The sequence below is a fragment of the Cervus elaphus genome, chromosome 20 (genome assembly GCF_910594005.1).
Source record: "Cervus elaphus chromosome 20, mCerEla1.1, whole genome shotgun sequence".
Lineage (NCBI taxonomy): Eukaryota > Metazoa > Chordata > Mammalia > Artiodactyla > Cervidae > Cervus > Cervus elaphus.
The window spans coordinates 41971562-41989858 of record NC_057834.1 but is presented as its reverse complement, the minus strand read 5'-3'; the positions used below and the strand labels follow the sequence as shown (position 1 = coordinate 41989858).

The following is an 18297-nucleotide window of genomic DNA, read 5'->3' as shown; positions in this document are numbered from 1 at the left end:
ATCTAGTGTCCTCATATTTTATGTTTTCCACTCAGCCAATCAAGCAATATCATCTTGATTAGAAATGAGTGAGGAGAGAACATTTTTACTGCCCCACATGAAAATAGTTCACTTAGAGTTGCTGGAGTAGATGTTCACTCTGGCCCACCTCTGCCCAGGGGAAATGGTCATCAGTAAGTATTTAAGTGCTGTTACTAGTTGGACAGTTCTAGGTATTGGAGAAACTGAATTGATAAACCAATATTTGTTTGTTTTCCCTCTTTACTTCTCTCCCAACTTTTCAGTCTGATTTAAATTTGATCTAGCTGGAGCAGCCAAGTCTTTTGGTGATAGTATTCAGGTTCTTCAGGACATTGGTGGCAGTTCTCATTGAGCATCCCTTCTGTGAATATAATCTCTCTGCCTAAGTGAATCCTCGCTTGTATGGCTAGGGTTGGGGAGACACTGGGGTACTCTCTCCAGTGGCAGTCCCAGGGAGGATATATCCTTGTGTGGTTCTTAGAATTTAACAGGCAAATGAAGCCAATATCAGTGGTAGTAATAATAACTATTTATATATATTTCACAAAGCTGTTAACATTTTTTATCTTGTTTTGTTGTCTACCTTCAAGATGGGTTTTATTCTTGTTTACAGAATGAGAGGGTTTAAGTGACTTACTCAAATGTATATGGGTAGGTGACAGCTAGAATTTGAACTCGTCTCTTGACTTCAATCCTGAATTCATTCTAATAGGCAAATGTTTTCCTGTAAAAGACTATGGGGAATGATTTCTACCTGAAGGAAATTGGCAGTTTTCTGGTAAAGATTCAGGTGGTTCCCTGCCTGCTGTCTGCATAGGGTTGTCTTTGGAGTAACTCACTGAGGGTAGATCCTGAATGCTCTGGACAAATGGTTCTGTTTGTTCTTTTTCTTTTTTTTTTTTTCCCTCCCAAAGATCAGTTTTCTCTTCCATTGAATTTTTAAGGTTTTTCTTAGAGTGGAGGAGAGGTGGAGTAAGGTTGGGAAGGGGGGATGTATGTTTCATACAGCTGAACTAGGAATAGTTTATTATTATATCTGGATACCTTCATTTCTATATCAGATCCTCGCTGGAAATTCATGGTCTCAGATTTATCACTTCTCTCTTCCAGTTGCTACCCCGTTGGACTAAGGTCTTGTTTCACTTAATGCTAAAAGTACCACAATATCATTGATCTTCCTTGTTTCATTCTCTTCTTAGCTTAAATCATTTGACAGTCATGTAGAGATCAATCTTTCTGAAACAACAACTTTTTATTTATTTATTTTAGCTTTCTACTGTCCTTAAGTCTAAATTCCTATGCCTGCTCTTTGGGATCCTTCATATTCTATTAACTTATGCATCCAGAATTATTTTTCATTGTCCACTAACATGTATCCTTTATTCTGATCAGGCAGGTCTGTCTCCTGAATATATTTAAATTCAAACCCATTTCTGTTTCGTGACTTTAGCCTGAAGTTTCTCCTATTCAGCCTCTCCTGTGGGGTCCAACCAAGACTTCCTTGATAACTACAGTTAGCAGTAAGCTTTCCTGTTCTGGCTTCATGTATCACTTACTATTTAAGTCACACATTTTTGCTACTTCATCATCATCTTTAATACAGTATTGTGTGCTGTCTCTCAGTGTTCTGAAATTATTTCACATGTATAAATTAGCCTGAGTTTAAATCTAACAGGACAGACCTACAATAAGAGTTGCAGGGTTCACAGGCAATGATGATGATGGTCCAGATGGATAGGAATTATTGTGAAAATGAATCTGTATCCCTTTATTTCTATCAAGAATGTACTTGATAATAATTTTTACATTTCTTTCTTCCTTGCCTTTGTTTTGGTGACAGGCTGTTGATGATGTCAAAAAAGGTTACATCAAAGCAGAGGAAAAATCCTACCAATTACAGAAGCTGTATGAACAAAGGAAAATGGTCATGGTAGGTTTATGTTCCATAATCTCTTTATAAAATGCCCCTTATCCCTTTTTAAATTTAATTTAACTTTATATTGGAGAACAGGTGATTTACAATGTTGTGTTAGTTTCAGGCATATAGCAAAGTGATTCAGTTGTACATACATCCATTCTTTTTCAGATTGTTTTCCCATATAGGTTTATTACAGAATATTGAATATAATTCTCCGTGCTATACAGTAGGTCTTTGTTGATTATCTATTTTATATATAGTAGTTTGTATGTATTAATCCCAAACTCCTGATTTGTCCTCCCCATCCCCACCTTTCCCCTTTGGAAATTATAACTTTGTTTTTGAAGTCTGTGAATCTCTGTTTTCTGTATATATTCATTTGTATTATTTTTTAGATTCCACATATAAGTAGTTGTGAAAAGTCCATTTGTAACCTTTTTTTAGATTCCACGTGTAAATGATATCATATAGTATTTGTCTTTCTGCTTCTGACTTACTTCACTTAGTATGATAATCTCTTTTTGAATTATAGTTTTGTCTGGATATATGCCCAGGAATGGGATTGCTGGATCATATGGGAATTCTATTTTTAGTGTTATGAGGCATCTCCATACTATTTTCCACAGTGGCTGCATCAGCTTACATTCCCACCAACAGTGTTGGAGGATTCCCTTTTCCTCACACCCTTTCCAGCATTTGTTATTTGTAGACTTTTTGATGATAGCTATTCTGACTGGTATGAGGTGATGCCTCATTATAGTTTTGATTTGCATATCTAATAATTAAAAATGTTGAGCATCTTTTCATGTGCTTTTTGAAAATTCCCCTTCTTATCTTTTAAATTTGTTGTTCTACTCATTTTTGAAAGATGTTGCAACCTGGTCAGTGGCTTAACTGATTTAAAAAGGAGTGGGGTACTTACCCAGTAGTCCAATAGTTAAGACTCCACACTCCCAAGGCAGCGGCACGGATTCAATCCCAGGTCGGGGAACTAAGATTCTGAGTGCCGCATGGTGCTGCCAAAGAAACAAAAAAGGAGGGGGATAGAGAGCTTGACGTAAAGTCTATTGTGTTCCTCTATTTAGCACACAAAGAGCTTATTGTTTTATATATGGGTATATAACTTTATTATTAGTGATTACTAAACAATGTTCTTTTTAATAATAAAAAGGCCTAAAATAAAGATGTACAAAACATTTAATATGATAAAAATAAGGCTCTGTGAGAATTAGTATTTAGGTGTTTAACATTAGAAATTATTTCAGTTGTGACTGAGCAGTGGCAAAGTCGTTTGTTTTCACAACTTCCATCTCTGCAGTTGCTTGAACGTTTATGCTCAGTAGTGCTGTTGGTTAGTGTGATATCCTAGAGCTGTGCTGTTTGATTCCATAGCTGCTAGCCTCGTGTGGCTACTTAAATTCAATTTTAAATTTATTTAACTTAAATAAAAGTTAAAATTCAGTTCCTCAGATGCATTAGCACATTTCAGGTATTGAGTGAGTCGCTAGTAGCTATTGTATTGGACAGCTCAGATATGGAACATTTTCATCACCACAGAAAGTTCTGTTGGAGAGGGCTACTATGATATTCTTAGAATATTTCAGAAATAGTTTTGAATTTATATATGCCATAAATGGAGGGATGAAACTTGTCAAAAATAAAATGTATAAAGAACATTTATAAAGACTCTACTAGTATCATTTTAAAACTTCTTTCCTGGCCAGTTCATATAGTTGAAAATTTTCCAATTATAGTTTTTTCTAATAGTTTTCATATAGTTTCTACACAGTGAAGTAGGAAATCACAGTTCACTCCAGTATTCTTGCCTGGAAAATTCCATGGTTAGAGGAGCCTGATGGGCCACAGTCCATAGAGTTGCCAAGAGTCCGATACAGCTGAGCAGTTGAGCACAGTTTTTACAGAAGGCAGTAATTGCACTGGTAATAATTCTAATAGGCCACTTGAGTTTCTTTTGTACTTTCTGAGCAGTTTTTAGGAGGGAATGTTTGGAATAAGAACACAAACAAGTTAGCCACTGAACTTATTTAGCTCCTTCCTAGTCTTATATCTAGGTGGGATATTTATTTTATCACTCATATGACAAAGAGGGAACCATCTACCAGTGTTCTGCATACCAACAGGCTGAAATAGACATTCCCCAAATCTTTTAAATGGAATTAAGTCTTGGCAGAATTTTGGTTAAGGGAATTTTGCTGTGTGGGAGACAAAGATTTTAAAACTGAGCTTCCACCTCTTCTTTAATGGTATTGTCTTCTATATATTAATGCATGATTCTGACCAAAACATCTGCATATTTTGGTGAAAAGGGCTGTTAACCCCTGCAATAGTTCTTTGGCTTTGTCAAAACCAATAGAATCAAAGCAATTTCATAAAAGCTTCTGAATGTGGAATACATACTGTTTCTTTGAACATATAGCACTCTAAATGCACTATCTTCCATTTATACATTTACAAAAAATATTTGTTGAACACCAGGTATGTGCCAGGTACAATGCAAGGTTCTAGAGAAATAAATAGGTTTGAGCTGTTCTGTGGCAAAATATAGCAAGTCTGAGTTTAACAAACGTAGTAATCTAGTATGAAGTTATTTCTTAGACTCATGTTTGTATCTTGTCATACAAGGTGAAGAACGCAAGTGCAGTTCGTACGTTGATACGTTTCCCCATGGGTCATCTTAACTGAGTGTAAATATAAAATGTGCTTAAACGTTTATGGAATTCTGTTCTCTTGAAAGCCTAGTGCCAGTGTACTGTTTTGTACTGGCTACATAATATTGCAGCCTGATTTTAAAGACCTCCTACCTCCCCAAAAATGTTTGGATTTTATTCAAGTGTTAGTGTTCAGAGAGATTAGCCTAGACAGTGGTCATGGTCAGTACACTGAAACTTCCACCTCAGATGGATCCCTCAGAGCCCGTGGGTCTTGATACCATTATGTGTAACAGCGTAGCATGTTGATAGGCCTAAGATTAGGCCCGATCACTATGATATTTTGCCAGATAACTGTGAGACTTTCAGCCATTCACAAACTTCTCACTTTCAGTTTCTTTCTTGTAAATTGGGGATGTTAGGATTGCTTGCTATCAAGTAGAGTCTTGAGGAAACATCACAAAGTTCTTAACAAATAAATAAGCTTTGTGTAAGTTGCTTTGCTCCCCACATACAGAGGATAGCTCATACCTTTGCCATAGTTTGTAATACCCAGTATGATCAAAATGTTTTTGTTTTTTACTTATTTACAAAGTTAGATTGAATCTCAAATTTGTATGGTTGAGAACATAATGTATACAAGACTTGTTTTTTTTTTCTCTCTCTTTTTATTCCCTTTCAAATAGTGAATGTGTGTATCTTATGTCTTGCCATTATTGAACTGACAAATAGAAGTTTCTGGGTTTGTGTTTGTCAACATAATTTTTAATGATTTCACATAAGGTGATATATGTGGAGGTCAGTGTTTCTCAAAGTATAGTCCCCAGCTCAGTTACACAGGAATCACTTGTGAAGCCTGCTTCAAGTGCATATTTCTGGACTCCACCTCACATACACTAAGCCAGACTCTCTAGGGGTAGGATCTAGAAATCTTTGTAGATTTTTACAGAAGCACCCTAATGAGGCTGAAACTTCAGGTGCTTGAGAATTGCTGCCCTTGAAATTTGGGAGAGTTGGTTCCCACGGTTCCTCTCAGGCCTTGATTCCAATATTAGATCTAGTTTGACCCTCCGCAGGAAGTTTGGGAGAACAGAGAGCTCTACACAACCAGGATTACAAATCAGGGTCTTTTTTGTGCCTGTATCTCTTCTCTTGGTGAGGCAGAAGGCAGCTCTCCAGTGTATTCTAACTTCCTTACCCATCTAGTTGAAATCAGCTGGGGGCTCCATCTTTGTCTTCTGACTCTCTGCGCACATTGCCACTCTGCCTGTTCTTCTGTGTGACATGCAGGTGGTGGTGTCACACAGATGCAAGACTGTTGGCTTGTTTCCCAGGTCAGAGTCCATGCGTCGTCTTTTGTTCTCATTATCTTTTCTGTTTCTCTCCTACTTTCCTTCCCGCTACTTCTCTTTTACTCTGTCCCCACTCAATGCAAAGTAGTGTTAAGGAAGAGAGAGGCTAGCCTTAACTGTGGAGGAGAAGAGTCAAGAGTTCAGAGAGCTCTCTGGGGAGCATTGTACCTGTGAGGGTCACATCGGTCACTTGATTTGGGTCCAGATGCTTTTTAAGGAGGCCTGTATGTTGGAGACCCAGGGGACAGTGGGGCTGAAGGGGACTAGTCGGTAATAGAGAAAAAGGATCAGAGGCCTAGAAATTAAACCTGATTTGTAATCCTGGTTGTACCACTTATTATTACATGTAACATTAAGCAAGTCTCATATTATCCTGGGTTTCTATAAAGTGACTAACTTTTAAGTTTCTCTCAGCTTAAACCTTTTATGAATATGAGATTTGGGTGGTTTCATCCTCATCACTGAGATCACTCTAACTTTTGATTGGAGAGGGCACGAGAAACATTAGTTCTCAGATAGATTTGATTTCATCCCTTAGGTACAGTGAAAATAGAGGGCTGGACTAAATGGCATTATGAGTTCCCTCCTCTGAGTCTTGGTTGCAGTCTCTCTTCTGGCTTCATTTATGTATCTTTTTTAAGTAGAGAAAGAGACAAGGGTTGAAGTATGGAGGTGAAAGTTAGAAGGAGGATGAAGGATCATCCAGGAGTCCTGTCCCACATCCTGTCTGGATGTGAGCCCAGAGGCACAGTCTATAGGTTGTGAGGATTTTCTTGGTTCTTTTGTGCCTTCTCAGCAGCTCTTGAGGATGGTATAGTTCCAGGGGAGCACTGTTTCTCTTTCCCTTTTTTTTTTTTCCCTAGTACCTCAACATGCTAAGGACTTGTGAGGGCTACAATGAAATTATCTTCCCCCACTGTGCCTGCGACTCCAGGAGGAAGGGGCATGTTATCACAGCCATCAGCATCACGCACTTTAAATTGCATGCCTGCACTGAAGAAGGACAGCTGGAGGTGAGAGTTCACCGAGCAGGCGCCTGGCCAGGGGCAGGGCCAGGGACACCGGGAGTGCTTTGATGCTCACTTGCTATGTTTTAGTTCCTACTTGGGGTGGGGGAGAGTGAAATCAAAACTGTTTTGACTGGGATGCATAGGCTCTGGGTGCACACTGCTCCTCACCTTCGCTGGCTGTTTACATGGACTTTTATTCTTCTGTCAGTCTTTTCCATGAAATGCTGTAGACATCTCTACATTTCTTTTCCGCTGCCTGGTTCAGAACCATCTTACCTAAGCTTTAGCCCCAGGATTCTCAAACTTATGCTCTCGATTGTTCAGAACCAGGTAATAGCATTTGAATGGGATGAGATGCAGCGATGGGATACAGATGAAGAAGGAATGGCCTTCTGTTTTGAATATGCACGAGGAGAGAAGAAGCCTCGATGGGTTAAAATCTTCACACCATATGTGAGTGATGGTTGGGGAAGCATGCTTGGGGAAAGTAGATTGGGCTTAAAGTTCTCCTAAAGCTAAATGTGTAAATGGAGCTGTAGGGATAAACAGTCTTTGAGATCTGAACCTGTTTGAATTCTAGATCCCTAGGTTCTTCTGTCTTTCCTTTAAGCCCAAGTAGGATTAACAGTTTCACTTTCCTCTTCACTCACAATTACCACTAGAAGGAGCCAGAGAATAGTAGATGAGCCAGGCCTGGGTTTTATGGAGTCTCTTAAGGGTTTTCTCAGGCTGAGCAAGTTTGGAAGGTGACTCTGGGCAGGAGTTCAGAGGCATGGTTTTGTGATGCCTGGTCTGGAGACGGCAGTGAACGTTGCTTTGTCTTTTTCCAGTTTAATTACATGCATGAATGCTTCGAGAGGGTGTTCTGCGAGCTCAAGTGGAGAAAAGAGGTAATTCTAAACAATCTTGAATTGACCTTTTCATCTTTGTTTGTTTAAAATGTACACTCCTGTATCCAAATACCTGGGACCCTCACCTCCATCTTTCTAGGAATATTAGTTACAGACCAGTTATCCCACATGAGCCAAGATGCTCTTCTAGGAGTATTAGTTAGAGACTAGTCATCCCACGCGAGCCAGGACACTCTTCTAGGAGTATTAGTTAGAGATCAGTCATTCCACGTGAGCCAGGACGCTCTTCTAGGAGTATTAGTTAGAGACTGGTCATCCCACGTGAGCCAGGATACTCTTCTAGGAGTATTAGTTAGAGACCGGTCATCCCACGTGAACCAGGACACTCTTCTAGGAGTATTAGTTAGAGACCGGTCATCCCACGTGAGCCAGGACGCTCTTATAGGAGTATTAGTTAGAGACTAGTCATCCCACATGAGTAAGGACGCTCTTCTAGGAGTATTAGTTACAGACTAGTCATCCCACGTGAACCAGGATGCTCTCCTAGGAGTATTAGAGATGGGTCATCCCACGTGAGCCAGGACGCTCTTCTAGGAGTATTAGTTAGAGACCGGTCATCCCATGTGAGCCAGGATGCTCTTCTAGGAGTATTAGTTAGAGACCGGTCATCCCACATGAGTAAGGACGCTCTTCTAGGAGTATTAGTTAGAGACTAGTCATCCCATATGAGCCAGGATTCTCTTCTAGGAATATTAGTTAGAGACCAGTTATCCCACGTGAGCCAGGATACTCTTCCAGAGAGGTCATTAGCCTTGGATGCTAAACCAGACTGTGCAAAAAAGCCCTGTTTCCCTTGTCAAGAGGGTGGCTGTTGGCCACAGGCTGTTCATCTCCTGTGACTTCATGGACCCTCCTCTACCTATATTTTTATCAGTCACCCTCCATGTTGTTCCTGATCCAGAAGGGCAGTTGTACTTAGCTTTAGTCCTTCTGACTAGATGAGACGTTAAAGAGTGTGTAGGATAACCAAGAGTGTGTGTGTGTATGGTTTTTGCTGCTGCTTTCCTGCTGTCTGTATGTGCTAGTGATGGAACAGAATTTAAAAGATTCTGAATAATTAAATGCTTACTCTTCAAGAAGATGTTTTTGAGGTTCAGAAAGTAAAGTAAGGAATATGAGCATTCATATTCTTGGTTTTGTAGGAAGAACACATGGCCCTGGGGATCAGATCTGGATTCTCTCCTAGCCATTTTTCTTTCTGTGATTCTGTTCAAATCGGCCTCCCTGGATTTTAGTTTTCTCATCTTTTCTTATCTGTGAGACTGAAAGACTGAGCCGGATGAGTAATATCCTGGGTCCCTTCCAGCTCTAAAAGGCTGTGATTCTTGATGGAAAGTTGTGTCCAGTGAAGAAGCCCATCATGTCGAGTCATCCAGTCGTACATTTTCTGTGTGAGGGGTTGTCTCTGGATGGGAGGAGATGAAGACACCTGAGGCTTCCCAGTAACTCTTGTTTTTTTTTCCTTTCAGAACATTTTCCAGATGGCGAGGTCACAGCAGAGGGATGTGGCCACCTAGCCTCTCGTTACCCTGTTCCCTTCTCTTCACCCTCATCCTCTTACCCTTTTCGTCTCCCATGTCAGACAGAGTAACCATTAACACAGAAGAAGAGAAAAAGGAAAAAAGTCATTATACTCAAAAGCCCTAAACTAAATGTCATTAATAATTCCTCTGAGTTTTGTATCTCTGTAATTGAGCTGGTAGAGAACAATAGATGGGTCAGCACCAGGAGTCAGCTGAGTTAAGACAGGAAAAGAAAGAAATAAGCCCAACCAATTCGCCAAAGGGATCTTTGTCCTTTCCTCTGGGCCTCATACCAACAGACTCTCCTTGTACTATATTTTTAGAACTGGAACTATGAACTCCATCCATTTGCACTGTTCAGACATATATATGTATGTATGTAAAAATTATATATACGCAAATTAGCTGCACGTATATACATATATATATTTCTTTTTAAATTTCATATTGATGGCAGTACCTTTTTTAGCTTGTGTTTTTACACACCTTTCACTAGAACTCATGACTTCTCTCTTGCTCTCTTTATTTTGAAACAAACTTTAAAAAGGAAAAAAAAAATTTTACAGGGAAAATACCTCTCCTCATGAAGGACTCGAAAAGTTTACAACCTGCTTGGGTTTTCCCCCCTTTTTTGTATTGAATGAAGATTTTGGATCATGGGTTGCCATTGAGTCTGAGGAGCAAGGCGCATAATTTCTTTATCTTCCAAAGGCTGCTGGGGAGGAGAAAGAAGTGTGTTTCTCAAGGGCAGTGGGGCTGCAGATCTGCAGGGAGAGTCTGAAGACTTGGTGTGGTCTCTTGATCCCAAGACAGCGTTCCTGGTCCATTTCTCTCTCTTCCACTCACGGCTTTTAGCCACATTCCACCTCTTCCCGCTTCCCAAGGGCCCCCTTACGCTTTCCCTCAGCAGGCCTAGAATGAAGGGTGGGGGGCTCAGGAGGTTGATGCCACAGACCCCTGAAACGCTTGGTGGTCATGACTGCCCATTTCTCTGCTGTTCGTAAAGCAGGGATTGTCCTCGGGACCAGAGTCAAAGCTGATACCTTTAGGCACAAAGATTGGACTTAGGTAGGGGAGGAAAGAAGAAAGGCAGTATGTACGTAAGCTTCTTCCTACTGTGTTCCCGACCAGTAACACCGTAACTATTAGGTTCTCTGTGACTTCCTTAAACAACCGTGTTGGGGAAGGACCTGACCATATCCCCCAAGGCCTTGGGGACACTTGGAATGGTCATTGATCTGAGCCAAGCAAAACCATAACCCATCTAAGCCAGCTGAGGACCCAGGAAGGGACAGTAGGAATATGGTTGATTTGGGTTGGATCTCAACTTTTAATTAAAAGGATACTGAAGGAAAATATTTTTGCCCCGTAAAAGAGCGCTTCATCTGACCTTGCAGTTAGACCTTTTGAGACCTAAGAACTGCATCCCTGGGTCTGGGGCCAGGGCTGACTGGGGGTTGAGAATGTCGCTCTCTCAAAGGCTGCCCTCCTGATGTGAGAGCAGCAGGAGCGACATTCTCAACCCCCAGGCTCCAAAGAGCTCTTAGTCAGGCTCTGATGCATCTGAAACACATCTTTGAGCCTCTTTTACTTTTTTCCTTCTCTACCTTCTGAACAAAAGCCTTCACAGAGTGGCATCTTTTGCTTTGTCTAACTGGGAGGCAACCATAGTTGGTTGTAGTCACTGAGCAGTGTTGGGGTGGTTTGAAGTTTCTTTTTCTGTAACTTGTTTCTGCAGATGGTCCTGAGGCACTTTACTATCTCTCTCACTCTGTTACCCTGGCAGGCACTTGCCCCGGGGGGTGTGGTATCATGTAGGACATCCTGTCTTTCCTCGCCTTCTCCAAACCAGGCGGGATCACAGAGAACAACCTGTAAGGAAGCTGTGTTTAAAGTCGCAGAGAGTGAGCCCTGCTTTGGAGGCTTTGGGACAGAATTAACTTCTTCTGGCATAAATGAATTTAATAATGAGCCAGAGGACCATGGGAAGAAGGTATGTTGATTGCCCACTCCAAGGAGCTGAAGAGGTTTTTGGCCCCAGCTCTGTTCACACTTTAAAAATAGTAGTTTTGCTCCTATTCTGTCAGAGTGGGAGAGGAATGAACAAATCCTGGAGTCCATGGGAAGCCCAAAGGCTGCCCTCCAGATGTGAGAGCAGCGGGGGTGCTCTTAGCGTGTGTAGACGCTGCTCCCTCCCTCCTGCCCTGACCTGGCACTCACGTGGCACTTGGAGATTGGGTGGGGCCTATTGGATGGTTAGCCTGTTGGGAGAATATGTTGAGGGCCAGCCCCTACTTGAGGCTGTTCCATTAACAAAGCCCCAGCTTGGGGAGACGGGGAAGGAGGGAAGGCCCAGAGGAAGGCTTTCTCTCCACTCACAGCAGGTGTCCTGCGATGGAGGCAGAGGTCGCTGGGGCTGTGCAGCTCCTAGGGTCAAGCTCTTCTTTGCATGAAGCAGTGTTCGTGTGATACCCTTTCCCTCTTACTCTGCACTTCCTTTCTCGAATCCCCGCTATCTTTCTCAGTCCTGGGTTCTGCTCAAGGAGGCTTCTCCTCAGTCTTTTTTTTGCAGTTTGTCTTCGGGAAATGGAGAGGTCCCCCTGCTCCCTGCTCTGCCCACAGCAAAGCCAGCAGGCTCGCCCTGGTCTCTCCTTTCACCCCCACAGAGAGTTCCTGTCCTCTTTGATCAAAGCTCAGAGTTTCTATGGGTCAGGAGAAAATGCAGGCCCTGAGAAACCGATCTCTGCAGAAAGTTTCCCTTGGCCCATGCTTTGGGTTTTCTGCTCTTTATGGTTTAATTTTACTCTCCATTCGTCTCCCCTCCCCTTGCTCTAGGTCTGAGCTCAGCACAAGTGCGTGCTCAGGGCAGCGCCCGGGCCTGGACAGCTCTCGGGGGGGAATTGGGTAAATGTGCAGCATCCCCACACCTGGCCCATCTGGTTTCATCCTTTGCCCAGGCCAGTAGCTTTGGGTCACTCCTTCTTGTACCTCCAAATCCAGTGCTTGGAGCAGCAGTATAGGGCTCTGATGGGAGGTGACACCTCTGTCTCTCATTTCAGAATTTGCCAACTCGGGGACCTGGCTCTGGAAGGCAGTTTTCTTAAAGGGGATGGCTTCCTGGGTGACCCAAAGTCTCCAAACCTAGAGGGACAACTGTGCCCTCCCTTCTCTCCTTGGTGTTCTCTGGATTGATTGAGCAGTAGAAACCATTTGGTCTGTTGGGCCCCAGCATACCCGCTAGGTTCCTTCCAGATCCACTGTGTCACATTAGCTTCCCTTTGGGAGGGTGATGTTGTTGAATACTCAGAGAGGAGAGGTGGTGGGTGTGCATCTTCAGTCCCCCACCTTCCGGTTTCGCCTCCTGCCTTCGTCTTCCCCTAAACCTGAGCACATCATACCAAGCCTCACTCATTTACACAGTGGCGTCAGCTCACTCCTCAACAGTAATCTAGGATGTGTGGGAAGCTTAGGGTTCTGGGGAGGAACAGAATTGAAGAGGGGAGTGATGTGGGTGGAGGCACTGGCCAACTGCTAAACTTGGACACCAGTTTTATATCACGCCCCCTTTGTAAGCCAGTGAGCTGGGCTTCAGTTTTCCCCAAACCATGCACACTTTTAATTTATTTGAGAGAAACTCTAATTGTATTTTCACTGCAGTATCTTGTATTTTTTATTTGTGATTTAGGAAATGTGAAGAGAAAATACACAGACACATAATGGCTAACAGTGTTTCTTTCATTCCTTGTTCTAGAGCTAACCACTCTAAAATTGTTTGGTAATGTCACTTAGTGTAATTAATTGTAACATATTCTTTTAAATAAATTGATTTATTGATGAAACTATTCTTTGGTTTCCTTGACTACAAATCCTTTGGGTTGTGTGGGAAGAGGTGAAGAAGAATGTTTGAGATTTGAGTTTGAATGATCCATCTGAAGATGGGGAGAACATGTAACTGGCTCTCCTGCACAACTAGTGAGGCGGTTGTTTGAGAGCAGGAGTTGGGGAGAGGTGGAAAAAAGAGAAGGAGAAAGAAGAAGCTGGGAGGCCCCTGGTCCACAGTTGTGTTTCCAGAAAGTTCCTTCTCCAGCTCTTAGGATTGGTTGTGCCAGTTCACTCAAGCTCCACATTAAGACTCACAGGACGTCTCTCCCTCAGCCTGATGCAGATAGAGTCTGGCAGAGCCCTTGGGACAGGTTTTAGCACTGTCCCCATGGCCCAGAAATATGTATTTTCTTTTTCGCTTTTCAAGTAACAGGAAACTTCCCTCTGGAATCTGAAGTGAAAGGTACATATCACCTCTAATGAGTGCCAGCTCAGTACTGTGTACTCTGGATGATCGGAGTCCCTCCTCTGCACACATGTGGTCTTGCATGATTTTTGCTCTTGCAGAAGAATCTCAGGTGCTATGGACTGAGTACCTATACTTTAGAATCCCTGTTCTACTCTGTGTGTGTGTTTCTGGGCTGAATCTGTTCTGAAAAGCTCAGCATTTTTGTCTGGTTGGATTTTTAAAATTATTTTTATAGACCCTCCTGTTTTATTTTTATAATCCCGAGCCACATGCTTTTGCTCCTTGATTAGAGACCATGAGAGCAAGGAGTAGTTTGACATTTTGTTTGGCAGTTTGGGGAGAGGCATTGCTTGGGTCTCTCACTCAGCCGTCAGTACTAAATAATTGAAATCCGGTAAATATTAGTCCCTGATCCTGGGAAAGATTGAGGGCAGAAGGAGAAGAGGGTGTCAGAGGATGAGGTGGCTGGCTGGCATCACCAGTGCAATGGACATGAACTTAGGCAAACTTCCGAAAATGGTGAGGGACAGGGAGGCCTGGCGTGCTGCAGTCCGTGGGACTGCAAAGAGTCGGACACGACTGAGCAACTGAACAACAACAAATACTACTGTGTTAATTGGGGAAACAGTTTTTTTTAATGAGGAAAGAATCCGCAGAGAAGTAGAAAGTGGAACTCCAGAGTTAGAATACAGAAGGTAAAGTCAAACATTTACTGATTATCGACGTTGTGCAGGGCATTGTGTTAGATACTGCAATAGATACAAAAGCAAAGTAAGAAACTCTACTAACTTTCAGGCTCTTGGAGGAATGACCGTGATCCCCAGCTGTGAAAGGGTTAAGTGGCAAAAGGACTAGAAAAGATGGGAGAAAGATCTTTGGATGAAAGCAGTTAAAGAAATCTTGATGAAGAAAATAGTGTTTAAAGTGAACTGTTTAGAAGGAGCAGGATTTCAACAAGAAGGCATTTGGTGAACTTCATTGAGCTGTTATGTGCCAACACTAGTAATTGGGAATGAAAATACATGGGTTGGAAGTTATCAAATACTTGTCTAGACAACAACAAACAGTTCTATTTGATTAGAACTTAAGGTGTGTATAGGAATAAAACAGAAGATAAACTTCTGAAGAGCCGTGAATGCCAGATAAAATCTCTACATTTTTAAAAAAAGAATTTCCCCAGTGATCCACTGGTTAGGACTCCACGCTCTCATTGCTGAGGACCCAGGTTCAGTCCCTCATTGGAGAACTAAGACCTCAAAAACTGCACAGCATGGCCAAAAAATAAAGTTTCCTCTTTTATCAGCTGCAGTTGAGAAACTTTGATGTTGCAGAAAACATACAGAGGGATCAGTTAGTAGGAGACTGTCTTGATTAGTAAGTGGATGCAGTAATAACTTGAAATGAGGGAAATGAATATGAAAAAATTATGGAAGTAAAATCATTTATGATTCAGCATTAAGCATTGAGTTTACTTGAGAGAGTAGTAAAAGATTCTCAAGGTTTCATGGCTCAGTGACAAATGGATATATTTAAGATGTGAAACTTTGGGAAAGAAAATATTTTAGCTTTGGACCTGGTACAATTTAGGCGTGTGTGAGAAATCTAGATACAGGTGTCCAGCAGTTATTTCTTATTTGCTGAGCTCCTCCTCATGTTCTGGGCACTGACTAGGGTGGTGGGGACTTGGCAGATGAGCAAGGCAGAGTAGATTTCTGTGAGTGAATTTGTAGAAGATGGATGGCTTCTCTGGAGAACAGGAGGGGAGGTGTGGAGATGGGTGGGGAGGAAACCAGATCTCCGGCGGGTGAGGAGAACCTGGGCAGTGTTGATGGCGGTGAGATGGAGAAACGGACGTGAGTGAGCGAGCGCCAGTAGGGCTTTGCAGTTGGGTTGGATCTGAGACATGAGAGAAACGGTGTGATTGCAGTCTGGGCCTGGGCCAGTTCACAGTGATCCTCTTTACTGGTGAGGAGGACTGAGGGAGGAGAGGCACCACCGAAAAGGAGGTCAGGAGAAACAGCAGGTTAGAAACAGGTATCCGGTAGCCATCTTTGAGTAAAGAGAAGATGCAACCCCATTTATGAGGAGCAAGAGGAAGCCGACTACTCGGGAAGGTAGACTGAAAGAGGAGCCAGAGAGGGGAGAATCTAAGAGGTGGGAGCTTGAGCCAGGGCTGCTCAAGTTCTCAAATTTGGAAAAGGGAATGAGGTTTGCTTGGCCAAGAGTGGGAATTGCTTCAGTCACAAACTCAAGCAGCCAAGGCTGCGAAAGCCTTTGAAATTTTAGCAGGAGAAGAAAAAGACAATGCAGACCCTGAAAATCAGAGAGGGACTCAAGCTACTGAAGAGTCCAACCCTGAAGAAGCGAGACACCTTGTATTACATTCATATATTTTAAAGATCTGATAATACAGACGGGATGGGGATGCACTGAAGGAATGATGGGACTTTTCCCTTACCACATTCTCATCGCCACAGCCCCCTCCCAACTGAGGATATTTTCCTAAATGTCTTTTTATCTCTAAAACTAGAAGGCTTCCCCCAATCCCTATTAACCTGTCAGCTCCACTCTTCTGCCTTAAGTTATTTTCTTTCTCTCTTCTCTTCATGCTGCCATAAACATTTGAACAGTAACTTGATTATTTTAGAAGAAACTAATGCTGTTTCCTCTTGTTTGGCTTGAAGGTAAGCGATCCTGTTGTTGTCATTTCCTATTTCTTCTGCATTTTATTACTGAGGCCTCTTCTGCTCAGAAGAGAGGTTAGTGAACTTCATTAGCTAACAGAACTACCTCTCCTTTGTACCTTTCCTGCTGTTTGAAGCAGTATGATGTCTGAAAAATCTGTGTTCATACAAGTTAGGAGCCCCCTTTTCTGTCTCAGGTGGCTGCCTTCGTTTTGCCATCAAAGGGCCTGGAGAATCTTTGCCCAGATGTTGTTCTGATTCCTCAGAAGAACCCTGTGTCGTCTTCATCCCCATCATTCAACCTGACTTGCCTGATGCTTCTCTGGAGAAAAAACTGGCTGCAGCCTTGAGGGAGGCAGGACAGCAGCAAGCAGTGACAAGCAATGAATGTTGTCTTCCCTGTTTGTGTGAAGGGAAAGATGCCAGGAAGGGGAAGCCTTCCTAGTCCCCCCAATCCCCACATCTCAGGAGATCCCAGCTGTCAGTAAATCACTCTGGAGGTGACTTTTGGTTTAAACCCAACCTTCTATCTTTCTGTCCTGACCCAGAAATTGTTGCAAAGCCACAGTGAGCAGCTCAGGGGAAAATTCACAGTGTTAATTCCAACTCTGGTGACCTTCCTCCTTGTGCACACCTCATCCCATCTCTGACCACACACACACACACACACACACACACACACACACACACACACACACACACAGACACACACACCCATGTCTCTGTTTGAGATTTCATATGCTGCAGACTTGGCTCAGAATCCTGAGTAAGTCCCATCCCTGATCTCTTACCAAGCCAAGAGATATGTTTTTTCTTGAAACAATGTCCACAGATAGTCCCTCCAGCGCCACACATGTTACTCCTCTTTCTGTCTCTTCTTAGTTTGGGGCAGTTGAAGAAAAGGCAGAAGTATGGGGCGTAAGTGGGGGGTGAGTTGTGGGGATTCACTCATCCTTGTCCTCTCATAGAACAGCTCTGGCCTGAGGCCAGATCTAGACTGGAAAGTGAGCAAGTTTATAGGTAGAATGTCATGAGGATGAGGTTGCAGGTAGCCGCCTAGAAGCAAATGGCCCATATGTTGTGAAGTTAAAGACAACACCTGTGTGAACCCCAGCAGGAAAGCAGTTTACCGAGTGGAATCTAGAAAACTGAGAGACCAAGGGCTAATGTATCCACTTTCTGCTTGATAGGAGTCACTGCTCCGGCCTGCTAGGTACTTCTTGGGATCTTTGCCTCAGGTCACAGACAGGTATTTGAAGCTGTGAGACAAGTGCATCATGGGCTTTGGGGCCTGGGTTCCATTCCTGCACCATCCCTTCATCACTCTGTGATGCTGGGTAAGTGAGCTCACCTCCACATCCTCCATTTCCCTGTCTGTAAAATTATATCCTGCCTCATTTCAGCAACTCAATGGACATGAGTTTGAGCTGAGCAAACTCCAAGAGATAGTGAAGGACAGGAAAGCCTGGCGTGCTGCAGTCGATGGGGGTAGCAAAGAGTTGGACACAACTGAGCAACTGAGGAACAACAACATACGGTTGTTGAAATGAGGAAATGCACATTAAGGGCCTGGAAGAGAACCAGAGCAAGTAGGTACAGAGCAATTGCTTTATAAATGGCGGTGGTACACTCTGCTCCCAGCATCCCCGCTGGCTGGGTGCTGGGCCAGCTCCCCCATGTGAACGAGGGGCAAGTGGAGGTCTGAAGTGTGAGGCCGCGTGTCCTCAGCCTTCAGATGGACAGGGCTGGCTATGGGGAAGAGGCCCGCTGACCTGCTTTCTCCCTTCTGTGCCTGCTCTGTAGAGCACTCCAGAATTAAGCCCAAAAGAAGGGCAGAGGAATAAGATCATGAAGCCATGATCAAGGCCTAGATTGTGCTCAAAGGACTTCCTATGAGGAAGTCTGGGCCTTCCTCTTA

At 43.0% G+C, this 18297-nt stretch overlaps 1 protein-coding gene across 1 annotated transcript in view; it reads left to right on the top strand.

Annotated features, from left to right (window-relative positions):
• Positions 1-13246, top strand: part of SNX27 (sorting nexin 27) — a 76767-nt gene extending 63521 nt beyond the window's left edge. The window contains exons 8-12 of the mRNA XM_043876454.1: positions 1862-1951; positions 6824-6973; positions 7295-7423; positions 7801-7860; positions 9351-13246. Coding sequence (XP_043732389.1) covers positions 1862-1951; positions 6824-6973; positions 7295-7423; positions 7801-7860; positions 9351-9398 — 477 coding nt within the window. The 3' untranslated portion in view covers positions 9399-13246. The remainder of the gene's footprint in view (positions 1-1861; positions 1952-6823; positions 6974-7294; positions 7424-7800; positions 7861-9350) is intronic.
• The last annotated feature ends 5051 nt before the right edge of the window (positions 13247-18297 follow it).